The following is an 18,707-nucleotide window of genomic DNA, read 5'->3' on the forward strand; positions in this document are numbered from 1 at the left end:
AAACACTCTCCCACTTGCCCATTACTACTCTTTCCAAGTGAAAAATGCTTGGACAAACAGTGCTTTCAGATGGAAAAAAATGATGATCACAGTGAGAGCGAAAGGATGCGTTTGCCAAATCTAGTGATGCCTACTGGCACAGAAATCGCTTACTACATTAACTAGATCCAGACACCATACAAGGTGTCATGCAACACAGGAATCACAGAGATTACTTAATTATTCAGATCTTCAGAAGCAGTCATTTCTTAAAGACAGTTTGAAAATTATTAGTGTTTCAGAGGGTATATTTATTTCAAATAAGTAATACTTTATGTGGCATAATTGATTCTATCCCTTAATATCAGAGGCTTTAAATAACTTTTCATGTATCTTCATCAACTTGCCTATGAAATGTCACACTGGGAAAAAAACCCAACAAACAAGTTTAATCTTCAAATTTCCAGGCAGTTTGCAATGCTATTCTTTCAGCCATAGAGAATGTTTGCAAACTTTTTACACCAACCTTACTGAAAATTCAAAAATGCAAACTGACACACTTTCATGAATTAACCTTACATCAAAGCAAAAGGCAGAATATTTGTAATTTAAAATACAATTCTAATTCACATTTTAAACATTACATGAATTAAATAAACACACATAAATACACAAACAACAGAAGTCCAGAATACAAGGCAAGTAATAAGTTTTTAGGACATTCAGAGCTTATCTTGACTCTGGCAAGACAAATATTCAGTATTCACATTTCCCAAGTGAATGATTTCCCAGTGTCTAGATCACTCAATTCACTGGTGTGTCCCCTGGTGTATATAATATGAATACATATAGTTCATGAAAATAAAGCGAGGTACAATTTTATTGTATTTGTTCAAATGAATTTTGAAAAATGAGAATATATCCATTAAAATTTTTGAATCTCAGGAGTTAAAAGTATGGACCTAACAGTCAAAGTACAATGCATCCAAAATTAGTTTGGCTGACACTCTTCCTTTTGTATTTGCCAACATTTCAACTTTATTTTGAGAATCTGCATGCCTACTGGAAAAAGGGAGAAAAGAAAGAAGTATCTCTCTTCTCATAAAGTCGTATACTACATCTAAAATACACTCACTTTTATAGTATTTCTATAGTTTTAAAATTTCATGCATCTATTTTCTTGGAACACGTGGGGAAATTGTAATTTAAGTATTTAATTTACCTTACTGTTTAATATTAGAAGTTTTTAAAGTAAAAGGTATTGATGTCTTTGCAACTAGAATAAAAGAATCACAGAAGCAAGAGCAGAACAAAGTGGCTGCAGAACAATGAGATTTAACCTTCACAAAATGGGAAAAAACCCAACCACACAAAAAAATACTTTCGTTTGCAAACACATCAGAATTTAGGATTACTCACCAGAAAAAGTACACATAAGATAAATTGCAAAGATAATTAGAAGAATGAAAGCAAAATGCATGATTTTGATTCCTCTATTAAGAGATCTGTAATGTTTGATACATTCTCTAGGAACTCTATTTGTAATTGGCCCTGACTTCCTGCTCTAAGAATCTGGTAAAATAACCATCTAAACCAGTAGGATGCTAAATCCAGGATTTTACAACAACAGAAATTTGAAATTTTTATGTATGAATGACCCTGATATTTGGATTAGACAAATAACATTAGAAAAAGCAGTAACTCTCATAAGGAAAAAAATGGTCTCAGCAGTGTCCTATTTCAGTCAAGTACTGTGGAGACAAAAAATGACAGCTTTGACACCTGAATTAAGAAACAAATTGCAGTTTTTTTACAGCTGTGAGAAATTTTTATAAAGATTTTTAAGTGTGTCTCTTTCATGTCTTAACTGTGCTCTGCAAAACTGAACTACTGAAGAATGAGGGCAAAGACAACCGATATATTACAACAATAAAGGACACGTAGAAGATGAAAACAATCTTCAATTTTCACTCTCCAAAAAAAAAATAAATAAATGGCTGCTAGAACTGGTAGGAGATCTTTAAAACTGAAGTCACTGGGAAATATATTTGAATGATTTTCAGAGGACAAAATAAATATCATTCCTAGTCTGAAGTAAAAACACAAATAGAGTAGGTATCTAATGCAATTTAAAGACAATAAAAAAAACCCATAACATAACTGCAATGACATCCAACACTTCTCCTGAAGCATTTAATAGTACAGAAATGTCAGGACAGTGAGAAGGTTCTTGGGGAACAGGCTTATAAACATTTACACAAATGATGCAGCTACTCTAAAAATAATCACCAAAGAAAACAAAACCTTCATGCACCCTCCAGAGTCTAAAGTATGTTTAGGAGCTGATTGCAAAGATAAGCTCCTGTGTCAACAGAGTACACATCCAAGACTGTTCTTCAATGAGTTTAAAATTATTTAATATCAGATTGTTGACAGTAAATATAGAATTCCTCTTTACATTTATTTTCCATATGTTTGCATCTAAATCATGACATTTTTCTTAAAATGTAACTTAATACATAAACATTATATTTCTGCTTCAAATGCATTTTACATAGGTAAAAGAGCAGCATCATTTGAGAAAGCAAGAGGGAAATCTTGAGCTCTTACTCCTACAATCTCTACCTGGGCCTTAACAAGAGAGCAGTGATTTTGTTACATGTCCTTAGCCACTGTCCATGACAGTGGTATAGAAGAAATTGCAAAGAAAATCAGGGCTGGTACCTAAGAGAGCAACAGACTGTTCTTCCATATTACAACTTTTCTGAAGAAATTAAATAGCATGAGTTAGACACTCTCCTGCCTTACAAAACTGAAATAATGAGATATACACTTAATTCAGCAAGTGCTGAAATACATACATAAATCCCAAGGCAGTATTTTTACATGAGTGAGTGCCTTTATTATTTAATTCAATAAGGCTAAGAAGAGAAGCATACAGACTCTAAGTCTACATCTATGCAGCCTCTCAGTGCTGAAATTAGTTCTCTGAAGATATCTATTGTATATGAAATTTCATTGTAGATTTCTTGAAAAGTTGAGCAGACTTTTGTAATTTGAATTTGTAATTCTTCAAGGCATTATCAACATGGGCAGACTAATCCTGACAGTGCAAAATCCAGCCATTCTACTGCCGTGATATGTTTGCATTTCTTTTGTATCTCAATCCCAAGTTCAAAGAATAGCAGAAGGATTTTACTTCTTGCAAAACATGCCACACTTTCCTCAAATTTAAAAGAGGTCTTTAAGTGGAATGGCCAAATTCCTACAAGCCATAGAAAAGCCTCACTACCCTATTAACAAGGTGTTAATGAATATTTCTGAAAACAAACAGTTTTCAGTTCCAAACAGTGGAGGAGGTTGCCGAGGTACCTTGTGGACTTTCCATCCTTGCAGTTATTTAAGTCTCAGCTGAATAAAGTCCTGAGCAACCTGGTCTAGCTGACCCTGCGTGGACCAAAGGTTTGGACCAGAAAAAATCCAGAGATGCCTTGAACCTCACCTACACTGTGATGATGTCAGTGAAAACTCACCCCATAAGCCAGTTGCCTTTTAAGTCTTTCCTGTTAATTGCCATTGTAACTTCAGTGACACCACATCTTTCACTATACCCCACTCCAGCATACAGTGAAAGTGCTTCTTTTGAAAATATCTGCAAATGTAACACAAGTGGGTGTGCACACTCAGGCACACACAGATACCTGTCACTCAGGTACTTTCCTCCTGTTCTGAGAATGTTCTCTTTGGTTAATCTCTTGTTTTTCCACCTCAAAAAGCGGTTCTCTTGTTTTTACCTCCTAGTGGGGCAACAGAGAGTTCTGCATGGTCTTGCAGACAGAGCAAACTGGGGCAAATTAGTCTGGAATTAAACAAAATATATGAACGCACACATAATTTTTGAACTAAATAAATAGATGGATACAAACTCACCAACCAATCAGCAATCCTACAGCAAAGATCAGTGCTCAAAAAATAAAAAAAACCTCGAACTAAAATTTTAAACGTATTTGAAAAGACATTATGTTATGGAAGGATTGAGAAAATCGGTTTTTTGAGAAACGTTGGGCAGCGTTCTGGGGTGGTGCTCGAGGAAAACTGGCATGGTCACTAAGAAAGAAAACCTTTCAGTTCTTCAATAGGACAGAAACTGTCATGACAAATGCAGTATGAGGGATGGTCTTGTAAATGCTAGTTCTTTCAATTTTTTTCCATGGGATATCATATTAAATTTCAGTTCAATAAAGCAAATATAATAATGCGAAATTTTTATTTTTTCTGAACATAAAACTACTTTTCTGTCAGAATAGGGGCTGCAGGATTTATTCTCTTCTCACCCTGTAAGTGTCACAGGAGGTATTCCTTATTTTCTAATAAATATAACAGGTTTGGCAGTCTTCGTTATGCAAGGGAAAATAATATATGAAAGAAATAAACATGTTAGATTCTAACAATAGATCCTGAACAGCTTTTGGCAAATTAAAAATGAAAAGAGAAGTAAGAAAATGAAGGCAACAGCATAGAACCATAAGAGAGGGATCTAGTACTATCTACTTATTGTCCAGATGTCAACCAACAAAGCAGGATCATTTCTAGCACAGAAATTGAACTCAGAACAAAATTCTAAAAGAAAATCTAAAAATAAAAAAAAAAAAACCAGTTCCAGTACCCTTGCCCTTGCCCTGCAGCACAGAAAAACTACTGCTTTTGAAAAATCTAGTGTCATTTAGCTTAACCTCCACATCACTGCATTTATTTCTTTTCAGATGGGACAATGCTTGAAAGAAAACCAGAAACAGAAAGAAAATCAAGGTTTACTTCTAACGGGAGGAGAAAGCAGAAGTCCTTAGAGTAGGAGTATTGCCCCTCTGCAGAACACCAGGGGAAGACTGACAGACTGCATCCAAAAACAGTATCAGGTGAAGAAGGCTTACCAGTTATTGTAGCACTAAAACCTGGTGTAAGGAAGGCTTCACATCCACCCAGCGAATTCTCTTGCTGGCAGTCTTTGTTTCTTTGCTCATCTGAGCAAGAGTCACTTTGTACAGTCAGCAATCACAGCACCAAGAGGATCCAGCACATTCCAACACAGCAATCCTCCAGATAACATTAATAAAACTTTTGTTTTTCTGTCACAGACTATCAATTCCAACATCACACCAAGAGACAGATGCATCAGCAGGCACAGGAGGCTCTCTTATACAATGACAGATAGATTACCTAGATTATCATATTAGCAAGCTGCCTTCTTGTCTCAAGCCATCCACCAAATTCACTATCAGCTTCATAAAATCTGACATTCAGTTAGTCTGTACTGGTTTTGGTTGGGATGGAGTTAATTTTCTTCACAATAGCTTGCGTGGTGCTGTGTTTTGGACTTGTGATGAACACAGGATTGATAACAGGGATATTTGTTATCACTGAAGTGTTCACATAGCATTGAGGCCTTTTCTCTTTTCAGAGTGCCTCACCAGCAAGGAGGCTGGGGGTGCTGAGGGAGCACAGTGAGACAGCTGATACATCCCACACCACAGGAGCTCATGCTCAGCAATAAAACTGGGGCTGGGAGGGTGGAAGTTGGCCAGAGCTGCTGTTGCTCAGAGACTGGCTGAGCATAGTTACTTGGTGGTGAGTAACTGGGGCTTTTGCATTACCTGTTTTGTTCAGGTTTTTCCTTTGTTGTTTTCTACTACTCCGTTTTTAAATTATTGAACTGTCTTCATCTCCCCACGAGCTTTCCCACTTTTACCCTTCAAATTCTCTCCCCCATCTCACTGGATGGGGCAGTGAGCAAGTGGCTGTGTGAGGCTTAGCTGCCTATCCTCTGCTTAGATCACAGCCAGTCATTCAATAAAGATTACTTCCGTGAACAATTAATAGTCATTTATATTCTAGAGTGTATGGAGCTGTTCTGACAAGAAAGGTAAACACTACGTAAACAAGTTCATTGAGCAAAAATTCCACATAGTCCAATATTTGCAGTGTATGAACTCAGGTCACTGGAGGATAAGCTGAGACATAAACTTCAACCTAGCACTGTCAAGTCAGCTATAGATACTTCTACACCAAAACACTGAAAGGCAGTAAACACATCAGGCTTCTTTTCCTCTCTTTTTCATACTCTCTAAGATTTAAAAACAGGATGATTCCTGAAGTAGTTAAATGAATCCAGATACTTCTCAAAAACAGCTCTGGATAACCAAAAATCCTGAGTCTACTCACCAATATAGCTTCAGAAGAGAAGACCTTCAATATCTTGATGCAATTGTACTCACTAGAATTTCTGTGTTAAAGAGCTTTTGTTTTAGGAACCTAGTATTTATGACTGTCTATTAAACATGATTTAATAATGGAACATAATAAACTGAGGTTTGTATGAACTTCACATAAGTTTTGTTTAAGCATATTGAGCTTTTATAGACATTTAGGGTTTTATTTAGAAAATAAATATAATAAAGAGTAGCACCTATCCAGAGATACTTACATCAAGCTGTCTGTGAAAATGATGTTTGTATACAAACAAAAAGTTCCATAAACTAATATTGTAGAGGAGAGAGTTGGTGAAGTTACAGATTTAGCCTAGAAGAAAGCTAGTATTATTCTAAATATTATTCTAATATTATGCCAAAATCAGTGTTTCCTTCATTCTCCTTATGTGTTACTAGAATATCTTTTTGTCAGAGCAAGATAAAAATTATAGATATTTCCAAAACAAATCTTGTATACAGTTAGAAGAGCTATCATAATTCAAACCAAAATTACACACATTCCAGCACTTTGACAGCAGTCCTAAGAGGAAATGCCAAGAAAATAGGGTAAGAAAAAAGCAAGCATATATACTCTAACCTTCACCCATTTCCACGTCAAAGATTTTCCTAAGGATCAAGTTTCTATTCTGTATTTACCACTCTCAAGTAGATCTTTCCTCTGCTTTTGTTCAGATACTGTTCTGTTCCTCTGCACCCATTCCATACTTAGACAAAAACACCCTCTTCTAGGATTTTACACCTGATTCAGCCACACTCCTTATAAAGGTTTGCAATTTACTGACTAAGGACACATAAAATAAATGCTGTCCCCACTGCAAGGGGAATTAGAAGTTTATTGTAGCCTCTAATCATTAGTTCCAAACCCTTGAATCTGAGCACAAAATTGCAGTATAAATAGAAGGTTAGACTAGGACTCACATGCTCAGCATTCTAATTCCTGGCTGCGCACCTGGCAAATCACCTCACTGCTCTGTGCTTCAGCATCTCAGTCTGTAAAATGGGAATAATACAGCTAATTTCCTTTGAAAAGAATTTCAGGTCTATTATTAAAAGCTGTATGTAAGAGCATGGTATTGCAATTCTTACAGTTGATTTCGTACACTGAAACCTTTGTTAAATTCATTAATAAAGAGTAATGAGATAGTTTCTTTTTCCCTCCATTACCGTCTAATCAATATCTCTTATACCCTGTAACACAAAAGATGATTGAAGTGGGGAAACATGGTTTGTTAGTTGGATCTCTCTTGCAAGGGGAATCGGTTGCCCCAAGTAGGAAAAAGAATTATCTTTCAATGGACAAGCACAAAGATAAATTTGTATTATACTAGAGAAAATCAACTGAGAGAAAATATTCTTGTTTATAGTTGATTATTTTATTCCTTAATGTGCATATCAATAAAAGATTAAATTCTTATATGAAGACCACTCTAAGAAATTAAACTGCATCCAAAGACATCCGTATGTTACCTACTGGTCCAGACACTACTGACACGGTTCATTCCAGCAAGCAGCGCTAAATGTATCCCTGGTACCCAAGAAATACAACAACCTGTCCGGCTGTAAATACACATCAGGCCTCTCCTAGACAGCTTACTTCTCTCAGGCATTCATTCTTTGTGTTCCCAAAACTTCTCAGAAAAGCTTTCATGGAAACTTCATCCTTGCAAGACAGTGAAGGCTTTTACTTGGAAAGAGTCTGGCAAAATTTCTCTCTGAGACAAAAGGGTCTGAAGTACCTTAAATCACTTCCAGTATCAGTATCGAATAATTTGGAAAACAGACTGTCTTGGAAGATTTATAGAAAAACAAACAACAACATAATACCAGTATTTGTTGTTCTCTGAATCTCATCAAAGATCAAAACAGTACATTTTTGCAATATAAAACCTACAGCTACTTTATTCTCTTCCTTTTAAGACAGTGAAGAAGGATCAAGTTTTGTGAAGGTCTAACAGCTATAAGGAAAGGCAGTGTTTTGGTTATTAACACATTTTACTTTTGAAACCTCCACCAAAGAGGCTTTGGAGCACAGACCTTCAGGCAAATGAACTCTCCTCAGTTAATATAGGTCAGATACAATTCTTGAATCAGCAACTGAAATCTCTTTGTTTCAGATAATCATCTCTCACACTGTGACTTCCAAAGAACAAGGTAGAAGGTCATTATGCCACACTGGAGAGCTTGTCAAAAATCCAAGACCCATCAGAGTATATTAAAAACATATCAACACAAGCAATTTTGTAATCCATGCCAGTGTTAGTCATGCAATAGCAGCTGATAACCTATCTCTATTTCTCAGGTAAAAGATGACATGCAGAAGGGTGAACTTCAGCTATTGAAATACCCACTTGTGAATTATCTGTTTGACTGAAATTCTTACTGAATCTCCCTAAAATGCAAACCAGGTAGGAATGTTCCTTATACAACACCGTACCACAGATTGAAGACACACCAGGGAAATCTGGTACAGGGAAGAGTATACCCTAAATTGATCAGGACATATGGACCACCCATGCAGAGATGAGACTGCATTTAAACTAAGTAATAAGAGCAGATCATTGTTTGTTTCTGCTTCGGTGCTTTCTCCAAATTCCATCCTTGGTGCCTAACATATGTTCTACTCTAAAACAATAGATATGGGAGGTGGAATTCCAGGAAATAAAGCTTTATGCTCTAGGCATTGCCCACCAGCACTCCCTCTGAAATGAAATACAGCCCTATAAATACTTACACCTCAGCTAAAATTGGAGAGTCGTAACACACCAAACATAAATTTTACATAGGCTGAATCTACTTTCAGAAAATTGATTAAATAAATTTTACAGTGGAAACAGCAACAAATTTGTTTGGGCTAGCAAAGAGTGATTAAAAATACACTTGTTCCAGGATTAAATTCCTGCCTGCTCACTTTCTCATTATTTAGTATGTTAAAACACCTCAGGAGACTCAAACTCATTGAAACATTTCAAAAAAAGATACAACTGGCATTTTACCTATTTATTCTTGAATAAACTGAAATAAAATTCCATTACAAGGCCTTTCTCAATAAGAAAAAGATGCCACAAAAACTCTAATTCTTATCCTAAGGTTATAAATTAAAATATTTCTCAGCAACAAGTTTCATTATTCTAGCGCTCGGTCCTAAGCTGATTATTATTTTAATAAAAACTTGGTTAAGTTTGATAGGGTTTTTTTGGGTTTTTTTTGCAGATATTTGAGTCCATCCAAAAGATTTAAGCATGACAAATAGTGTAGAGTACAATGCAGTGGAAAGCAAAGTTCACATTTCTTAAGGATTGTATGTTGTGTGCTTTCCAGCTGTAGTTTTACCAGATAGTGTTTTGACAGTTTTGTTCGTAAGATTTATAACAAATGTTTGAAATTTAAACATGCAAAAGTTTCCAGCACTGTCATTTCATCCCTAGAGTTATGCCCTGTGTAATGTATTAACTGCCACTTTTAATCCTCAACTAACTGTGTTTTCTTAATAATGGAGGAAAATGTAGCAAAATGTGATTATAATGGAAAATACCGAAAATATATTAAAAGTATTGATTTAACTTTTAGAATTTCCTAAATTTCTTTGATTTTTGGAGATATGGTGTCACACAATTGACTGGAAGAAACAATACTATCCAATTTCAAATAAGCATCTAATACAACACACTAGCCAGTTTAAGTCCATTACTCATAACATGGATCAAATGGGTTTTTGTTTGAATTTTACCAGCACATTAACTCAGGGTAGAGATCACATCTTCAGCCTTCTCACGGGGACATCATGCAAAAATGACAACCCAAAAATAACACTGCAAAGTTGTTTTTGTCGGTGAATTTTCACTTTGGCCAAATACTCTCACCTCTATTTCATCCCATTTGAGATCCACAACTCTCTGTCCCGCCTTTGGCTGCCACGTGGGTAATGTCACAGTGGCTCTGGAGCGGGGCAGAGCGATGTCAGGCTGCAGGGTGGACGAGGCTGGGCTGCTGTGCCGGGCTGCGGTGGCCTCCGTCCCTCGGGAGGCTGCAGGGCTGGGGAGGGAGTGCTCACAGTTTGTTCCCTCGAAGCCTTCACTGCACACACAGAGGTAACCATCCCCGCTGGTGCTGCAGTTACCATGGTGACAGGGGTTGCTGGCACAAGGATCTGAAACAAACTGGAAAAAACATATCATATAGGTCAATTACTGATTATAAAGGATTTCTTTCTGGTTTTAAAAATACCATAAAACAGGATTCTTTCCCTCCCTACTGTATTTATCTTCTGAACATATTTATGAATCAAAATCATCTTTGATGTATTTTGAAGGAGGTAAATTCGAAGGATTAAAGAGGAATACAAATTAATCAATATTGACTGCTTTCCTCAGACCATTTATGCTAATTCACATTGTCACACTCGAGCAAAGAGGGAAACACAAAAAAGGAATGTGGCCACCACTCATTATCAGTAATTTTCAAAAACAGACTTAAAAGAGTAACCTATTCAGGGAAAGCATCAGATATGTTGGAATTTAAGGGAGTAACAGAAATAGGAAAGGGCATAGCACTCATACAGAGCAGCAGGTTACAAAGCAGCTCTGTGTGGTCTGAGCTAACCACATCACACAATCCTGTTTGTGGACACAACTCCCTTTGTAAAAGACCTGGGCATTTTATCTACATTTCATTTTGTGTATAGCAGAGTCCAATTCATTTGGGTGCTGAAAACTTTCTGATAGGAGTTAGAAAGTAGGGTCAAAACTGTGCCTGTTTTCAAAGAAGAATTTGTAATAGCATAGGATAAGACTAAGCTCAACAATGTAGGAAAAATGCTGTCTGAGGCTTCCACGCCTTTAATTTCTATCTTGAATTTACCTACAGCTATTTTATAGTTTCTTATGTTATCACTAACTTTCAGGTTAAATGTGTCCCCTTTTCTGTGTTGAATTTTACATCCACAATGCATTTATAGAGCACAGCTACAAACTCTTCAAGTTTCATCTCCTGGAAAAATTAGCTATACTTGCCTCATTTCCTTGGGGAGGAAAAGCCCTTCCCTCCAGACACATGTTCATTTTTGCACCTAGGACTCCAAAGTTTAGCAAGAGCATCAGTACTCTTGCTTGTCCTGGAAACAGCTTCCTAGGTAATACAGAAGAAGTGCTTGCCTTAACAAGAGCTAAATCACGCTGCTGGCTCACTGTCATTGACCAAGACCATCAGGCAGCTCCCTTCACTTGTCTTCACATCAAAGGGAAAACACATCACTGGAATCAGACATTCCCTCATCTTTAAATGCATATTTCACCAAGTGCTCCAGTTCTCCATTCTTTCCCATACAATATTCCTGCTCGTCCCTGTATAAGCAATGCTTTGTGTTATATTTCTCAGTAAAGCAGCACAGTTATTTATTATTAAATATTTGTTATAATTACCTCAAGAATTACAAAAACCTTAAATATCATTAATGTAAAAAACAAGTATTGGGTCTAATTGAAGCATTCTACCTTCCCATCAATCCATAGGTCAAATTCTAATATGAAAGCTCCTTGTGCAAAACAATACTACTCTTGACCTCAGCTGGAATTCTTTCTTTGGCTCAAATTTTGTATACCCCAGGCTCTGTAGCATTTTTGGACAGAAAACAGAGGAAAGATTGCTAGAAAAGATAATTTTGACGTCAGTCAATGATCAATGTCAGATTTTGTCCTAGAAGGCTTAGAGGCCATAGAGGACAGTCCAAGATATATGGTCTATTAATTTATCTCCTAGTTTGGTCACAGTTCAGGATGTTATTTACTTTGCTTGGGGACACATAAGGTGACACATTAGATATCAGGGTCAAGCTCTGACTCTTCTTCATTTTTAATACTCAACTATATGGCAAGTTTATATATATACTTGACACACCAAGGAAGTATGGATTTTTATGTTCAGAAGGGCTTATCTCCTTTCCCCTGCAAATCAAAATATCACCCAAGTTCTCAAAGAACAATTTCTAAATTTCTTCTCCACAAGATAATATTTAAGTGACAGAGAAGAACAATTTTCAGGAAGGAACTAGTTCTGTTCTATGGTTTGTCAGTTACATTTTAAACCTGCTCCACTGCCAAGTGCCAGAGATATTCACAGAAATTTTCTTTTCCTCTAAGACTGTTGAAGATAAAATGTGTTGACATGTGAACAAAGCCCAGTTCAAAAATTGTTTGCAACAGTTTTTTCATATTCCAGTTTCTTGGAGTCGATCTGAGTTTCAAAGAACTGCAGATTTCCTATTGTTGGATAAGCTCTTTACTCGTGCTTTCACAATAAATCCAAACTCAAAATAAGCCTAATTTGTGTTAGTAATTCAATTGTTCTTGTCACACCTAAAAGGTTAAGGTTATTATCTGCAAACCTAGTAACAAGAAAAAAAAAAAATCACATTTTCAATCACAAAGGGTACTTCCCACATTATTGGATGTATCCATCCACTTTGCAAGTACAATAATAAAAAATGCTGTGTGATCCATCCTATTTGATGCAAACTGATTTGAGCTTGTCTGACTGGAAACAGATGTGTTTAATTAATTATTAAGTGCCATTCAGTGCTGCCCATGCCATGCACTGAAGAACACCTTGTGCTTTGAGAACCACTCCTACCCTTTCAGGTATAGTGGAAGTGAAAATAATTAAAACGGTTTAGATCAGATGAAAAAAATTAAAAATATGAATAGATGTTGAACTTCAGCCATGGACTTCCTCAGAACGTAGTTTTATGAAGCACTTCACAATATTTTATCATAATTCTCACTCCTTAGTCACTAGTAATTCAAAAGCTCATTTATTTTTCAATAAGCCTATCAAAACAAATCAATATCTTTTGTGCATGGCTTTTCTGTTGAACTAAAGAGTCCATTTTATTTATCAGATAAAAAGAGATAAGCAAATAAAATTGATTAATTTGTGTTGGCTGTGATGTTTCTGTGGTTTCTCCGGTCCTCACCAAGGTGGCAGCAATGGTTAGCCAAGTGATCTGTGATTTGACACAGTGAACAGCTTGGCTACATCAGAATTAAACCTAGCAAAATTTCAAGGCTTAACCTTCAATGAACTATTGAAGCTCACAAAACATAAAACAACAACAAAACAAAACAAAACCAAAACAAAAGAAAAAAATAAAACCTTGGTCTCATCACTAGGAGCTGAACATAAGTATACTGCAAGTACCCAATTACAAGCTCCCTTTTTAGCCACTCCTCATGCAGTTCACAGTAAATTCAGAGACTGTTGCACAAAGAAAAGAAGGCAGGAACTAACACAAATCCACACAGCACATTAACAAATACTGAATCAGTATGATCACTACTAAAAAATCCAGGGTGGTTTTACGTACAGAATTTCCATAGTCAATATTTTAAAAGTGTATTTTGTATTTAGGCCTCTTCTTTTCATCCCAATTTTTTCATTTAATAGTATGTATGTTTCTATTATACATCCCTTGACCAAACAGGCACAGCCAGCCACTGCAGCTGACGGAGCCAAGCTAAATAGCATAAAATGTATTTGCAAGCAATTACTATTCCATATGCCTGAACAATTGTAATCTCGGAAACATTTTTCGAATAGAATCCTAAGACAGATGCATTCCAAGGTGCCCTTCATATCACAGTTAATTTTCCAAAGGCAGACTGACTACGGTATAATATAAACTGGGCTTGTTTAAGAATCACACTCACAAACAGGGATGGTTTGCCAGCCAGTCCAATTGTTTCCTAAGGTTTCAGTCCAAGATAAAACACTGCAGGATGCAAATCTGCAAGATCTTTCTGCCAGTACTACTTGTGATGACACCAATTTGTCAGTTGATGCTCATTTACCTTCTCTTCAAAGTGGTTCTACTTGTTCCACCTGGAGACAGTCCAGGTAGATCCTCCAGAGAGCTTCAAAAAATAGAACGGTTAAGTCTAAAGCCAAGGCTACAGACGAGCTCCTAAACACTGTGCCAAGCCTGTCTTCCACCTGCAACTCTCCTCTTAGATGTGTTAGTACAAAACTAACTTTTGGGTCAGTTTTTATTACTGTTGCCTGTAGCCACAGACAATATTACACCAGCTTGCAATTTCACTAAAACATAGGAAAAAACTCCCCTGTAAATCCAGTCCTCACATTAAGAATTCAGCAGATTGTTTAAATTCATTCTCCATAGTGCATGTCAACCTGCTAACAAAACCAAGCTGCCACAATGATGTCAAAGGCTGATACTTTGCATTGGTGTCCAGGAGCACTCACTACCTCTGAAACAGCCTGCAGATATTAAAAACTAACATAGTCCAAAGTTTTCAACTTCCCGTGGCTACCTGAAATAATTTTTCCAATTACAACACAAATTGTTGTGGATAGAGTTATTCAAGTGGCTGGGACATAGGTAGTTTCTTCATGTGTTCTGGCAAAAAGAGAAACTCCTTCTCTTAAGAGAAGTTTAAATCAATAAAACTGGTTTTGCACCTGCATTGCTGAAGAAATTCCCCAATACAAGAGCAAACAACTTCTCTCCCAGATGAGATCATGAGACAATCCACCACATATCACTAGGATCAGACATGCCATTTTCAAGTTTTGCATACTACATTAAAAATTATCAATTTCTGAATACTTTAGAAAGAAAATAATTAAAACCTACAGTCTAAACCACTATCTGCTTTTAATGAAGTAGGCAGGAAAAATATTTTTGCTTTTAAGCACATCTGAAATATCATCTATTTTTGCATATGCATCAATTTATGAAAAAGAGATGGAAACAGATCTAAATCGTTTACATAGCAATGACAATAAAGATTATCTAAAAATTTAATCTCTTTGAAAAAAAAATGTTTAATTATGTTCAAACTATTATTAAAATTTATTCTAATTAAATCCTTCACAGAGTGAAGCTGTAAATTCCATTCCATCTCACATTAAATATCAGTGCTAACTATGGAATGAAAAGCAAGAAAAAAAGATTAATTTAAATTTTTAAAACCCCAGATATTCCAAATAGAATCCACAGGAAAAGCATTGAGATGAGTAAATCAAATAAATGCATTTTCTTCTGTTTTGAGAAAAGATGGTCTTGAAACTCAGTAGGACTCAAGCAACACATCTGAGTTCAATTTCTGGCTGTCCCAGAGTCATCCTGTGTGAGCTGAGCACAGTCAGACTCCATTTCTGCCTCTTTCCAATTATAAAATGGGGATTACACTTCCTTTCTCCCACTGCCCATGCTGGATGGTTAGAAGGCAATTTTTTTCAGGATGGGAACCACAGAGACAGAGGCAACAGGAACTCTCAAGCAGCACTGAAATACAAATACATACAACCAAGAAATACATCCCTGTAGAGCAAAGTTAAATCTGTAACCTCTGGCTATTCAGGTTTGTTTCTTAGTCTTTCTTTCTTTTTTGCCACTTTCAGTGGCAAATCTGGTTTCTTCTGAACACTTCTTTGCTCCAATGAACAGAAGTGTTTACAGAATCATTCAGCAAACTTTAAAGTCAAGAAAAAATCCTAAGTTATATTAACCCTTCTAATTAACCATAATAGACAGGAAAACCATCTTCTTCAAAACAAGATTTGCTTCAAAACAGATGAGCTGAAGAACGCGTTCATTTTCCAACTGTGACCGAGCACAACAGAAATAAATTGGCTAAAACACTCTGATTAGGAGAGTGAGGATGAATAAGAGTTTTTTGTCACACGAGGATGTAAAAATAGAAGACAATCAGCACCATGATCACACAGGTACCATCACCTTAAATGGCTGCTCCCTAAAAGCTGCCTGCAATGTGTGAATTTAAGGATGCTCTCCATAAGTAATTCTCCCACCTCATGCACCAGGCCACAGTGACACACTGCCTGACAGGGCACTGTGACCACTGTGATCACAGTCAGTCCCTACAGGGATTGGAATGTCACAACCTGCCAGGGGGAAGGATGCACCATCATGGTGTGTTTCATACAGTGAGCCACCCATGGGCAATGAGCTACACCAGCCTGAGACCTGAGTATCAGGGATTTAATAGAATGGGCAACTACAAAGCAACAAAAAGTGATTTATAGAGAGGTCCTGGAAGCCAGAGCAATCAGGGCTTTCTTTCCCATCCCTTAAAAAGTGTAAGCATGACAAAACATTTCTCTATTACATAAAACAAGAATTTGGCAGCTATGTCAGCTTCAATCATTATGAACTAATAATAAACTATGAGACAAAATTGGGATTAATCAAGGTTTAGAAGGTCGAAGCCAAAAGCTGTATCATACTGAAAACAGAAAATAAGCAACTTCTTTCTAGAAGTAAACATTTACTCTTTTCATTTAGCAATCCAACTCTATGCCCAATCCATATGTAAAGCTATCAATAAATCTAATAAAGTGTAACCTTTATCAGATAATTCAGAGTACGACTCTTTGAAACACCATTAACAATGAGAACTTTGGATTTCTTCCAAGCTGCAATTCTCATGCCATGAGTTTTGAATATTCAGAGTAATGAAACTGCCAGTAAATGTAATAAATGGATATAAAACTTTTTTTTTTACTTCAGTGAAGCAGAAAAAAAAATGCCTAAAGAAATTGTCTGTTTAATTGCAAACCAAAGCATGGCTGCCCAAATCTATTTGAAAAACCAGCAAACATAACATGGCAGAATTTGAATAGCATTATAGATTTTAAAAACAGAGCTCCAGCAAATGGCTTGTTTACCCTTGTGTAATAAGTTACCAGACACCAACTGCTTTGCTCTACCTATCCTCAGGCACATTCTTACCTCAAGGTATCCTGAAATAACTGCAAAGTAAATTGAGATCACTTTCCCTCTCCCTCAGTGAAAGGAAAATATCTGCTTCACACTAACCACTGAGAACTGTGGGATGTCACCATGTACATAAACAATTATTGACAAGCACCTTACTTTTTTCTGCTTTTCTCATCAGATTATTTTCAATTTTTTAAAAATATATATTTGCCTTTCTCCTGTAGTGAAAGGACATTCAAGTTGAGATTTTTATAAATACAGCAGATTTAATGTTACATTCCAAGTAGACAAGCTAATCAAGTTTACTGCTTTTTTCAGAAATGCCCACACTCAACAGACACTTTTTAAAAAAAAACCAAAGTGAAGTCAGGACATCTATCCCAAAGATGGGTCAACTACTTAAGACAAAACATCTAAGAAGTACCAATAGACCTCTGAAGATCAGCATTGGTGTTTTTTATAACAGAATCATCTCATTTTACACTCAGTAAGGGCTGACACCCTGCTCTAATTGTTAGTTGGGACCCCAGTGGTTCTCTCATTACTGGTGGCAAACCAGGGGTCAACTGTGAAGGCAAAGCATTACATTTGTCACAGTGGCACAATACCCTTGTTTGCTTAGATCGTATTATATTGGTTCATTATTAGAAGATCTCACATTAAAAGAATTATCAATAGTATCTTTATTCTCAATATTGTTTTCCCTTTTTAGAAGGAATTTTTCTTAAGCAACAGTAGAGTGCACAAAATATTTTTATGATAGGACATTAAAATATGCAGTGATATGAGAATTCATAGCATTTTTTATTTCTACACTGGACTAGTGCAAAGCTGAAATTAATTAAATATGTTGCCATATAATATTATTCTAGAATACATTAAATGACCTAAAACAATGATGAGTAGAATTCTATAAATAACCACCCAAGCAAGTTTCCAGCTTACATGCAAAAGAATTTTTTAAAAATTTTTGAACAAAAAATTTATTAATTCCAATAAATAAAAGTTTGAGATTAACCATATGGATCACAGGTAATTAAAGGTTACTAATATAATTTCAAAATCCTAAAGTTCTGCCATGAATATTCTGAGTTATGAGGTCAGGACTAGCACAGGTAGAAACACAGTCCACCTATCTTTATTTAAAAATGCCAAACTATCTGCTACTTGAATTTTCAAAACCACCTAAAAAAAATTAATTACGCTATTCAAAAAAAGATGATCTTAAATTCCTAAAATTTTAGCTGTTTTAAAAACAGTAGGTTGCTATAATCTCTCTACAGGAATGTTGAGTTTTACATGTTTGTCCACCCTTAAAAATATTGAAGAAAACAGATGTGAGAGTTTTCTAGAAATGTAAAAAATAGCTTAAAATTTCACTTTCATTACCTGAACAAGCACCCAGGAAAAGCATGAAGCCTATATAAGTGCTCTAAGTGACAAAAGGTGCACAGTGTAAGCTCACGCTTAATTATCTACAAGACACAGCACCCTTCTGGAGTTCAGCAACAGAACAGCAACCACATTCTCATTTTCTTTAGCATCAACATCAATCAACCTCAAGACACAAATTTATACAAAACAGACTTCATTAGTTCAAGTACTCAGGGTATTTCTCAATTTCCAAGTCTGAGGCTTCACACTTGTCTAGGTGAGATACAGCAAAATAGACATGCAGCTCTTGTAAGTACAAGAGAAGGACTAAATAA

The 18,707-nt window shown here is 36.0% G+C and overlaps 1 protein-coding gene across 1 annotated transcript in view; it reads right to left on the reverse strand.

Moving 5' to 3' along the window:
* Positions 1-18,707, reverse strand: part of DNER (delta/notch like EGF repeat containing) — a 119,319-nt gene that overhangs the window by 61,586 nt on the left and 39,026 nt on the right. Inside the window, exon 2 of the mRNA XM_033068974.1 lies at positions 10,106-10,402. Within this exon, the coding sequence (XP_032924865.1) occupies positions 10,106-10,402 (297 nt within the window). The remainder of the gene's footprint in view (positions 1-10,105; positions 10,403-18,707) is intronic.

This window comes from Catharus ustulatus, chromosome 10 (assembly GCF_009819885.2).
Source record: "Catharus ustulatus isolate bCatUst1 chromosome 10, bCatUst1.pri.v2, whole genome shotgun sequence".
NCBI lineage: Eukaryota > Metazoa > Chordata > Aves > Passeriformes > Turdidae > Catharus > Catharus ustulatus.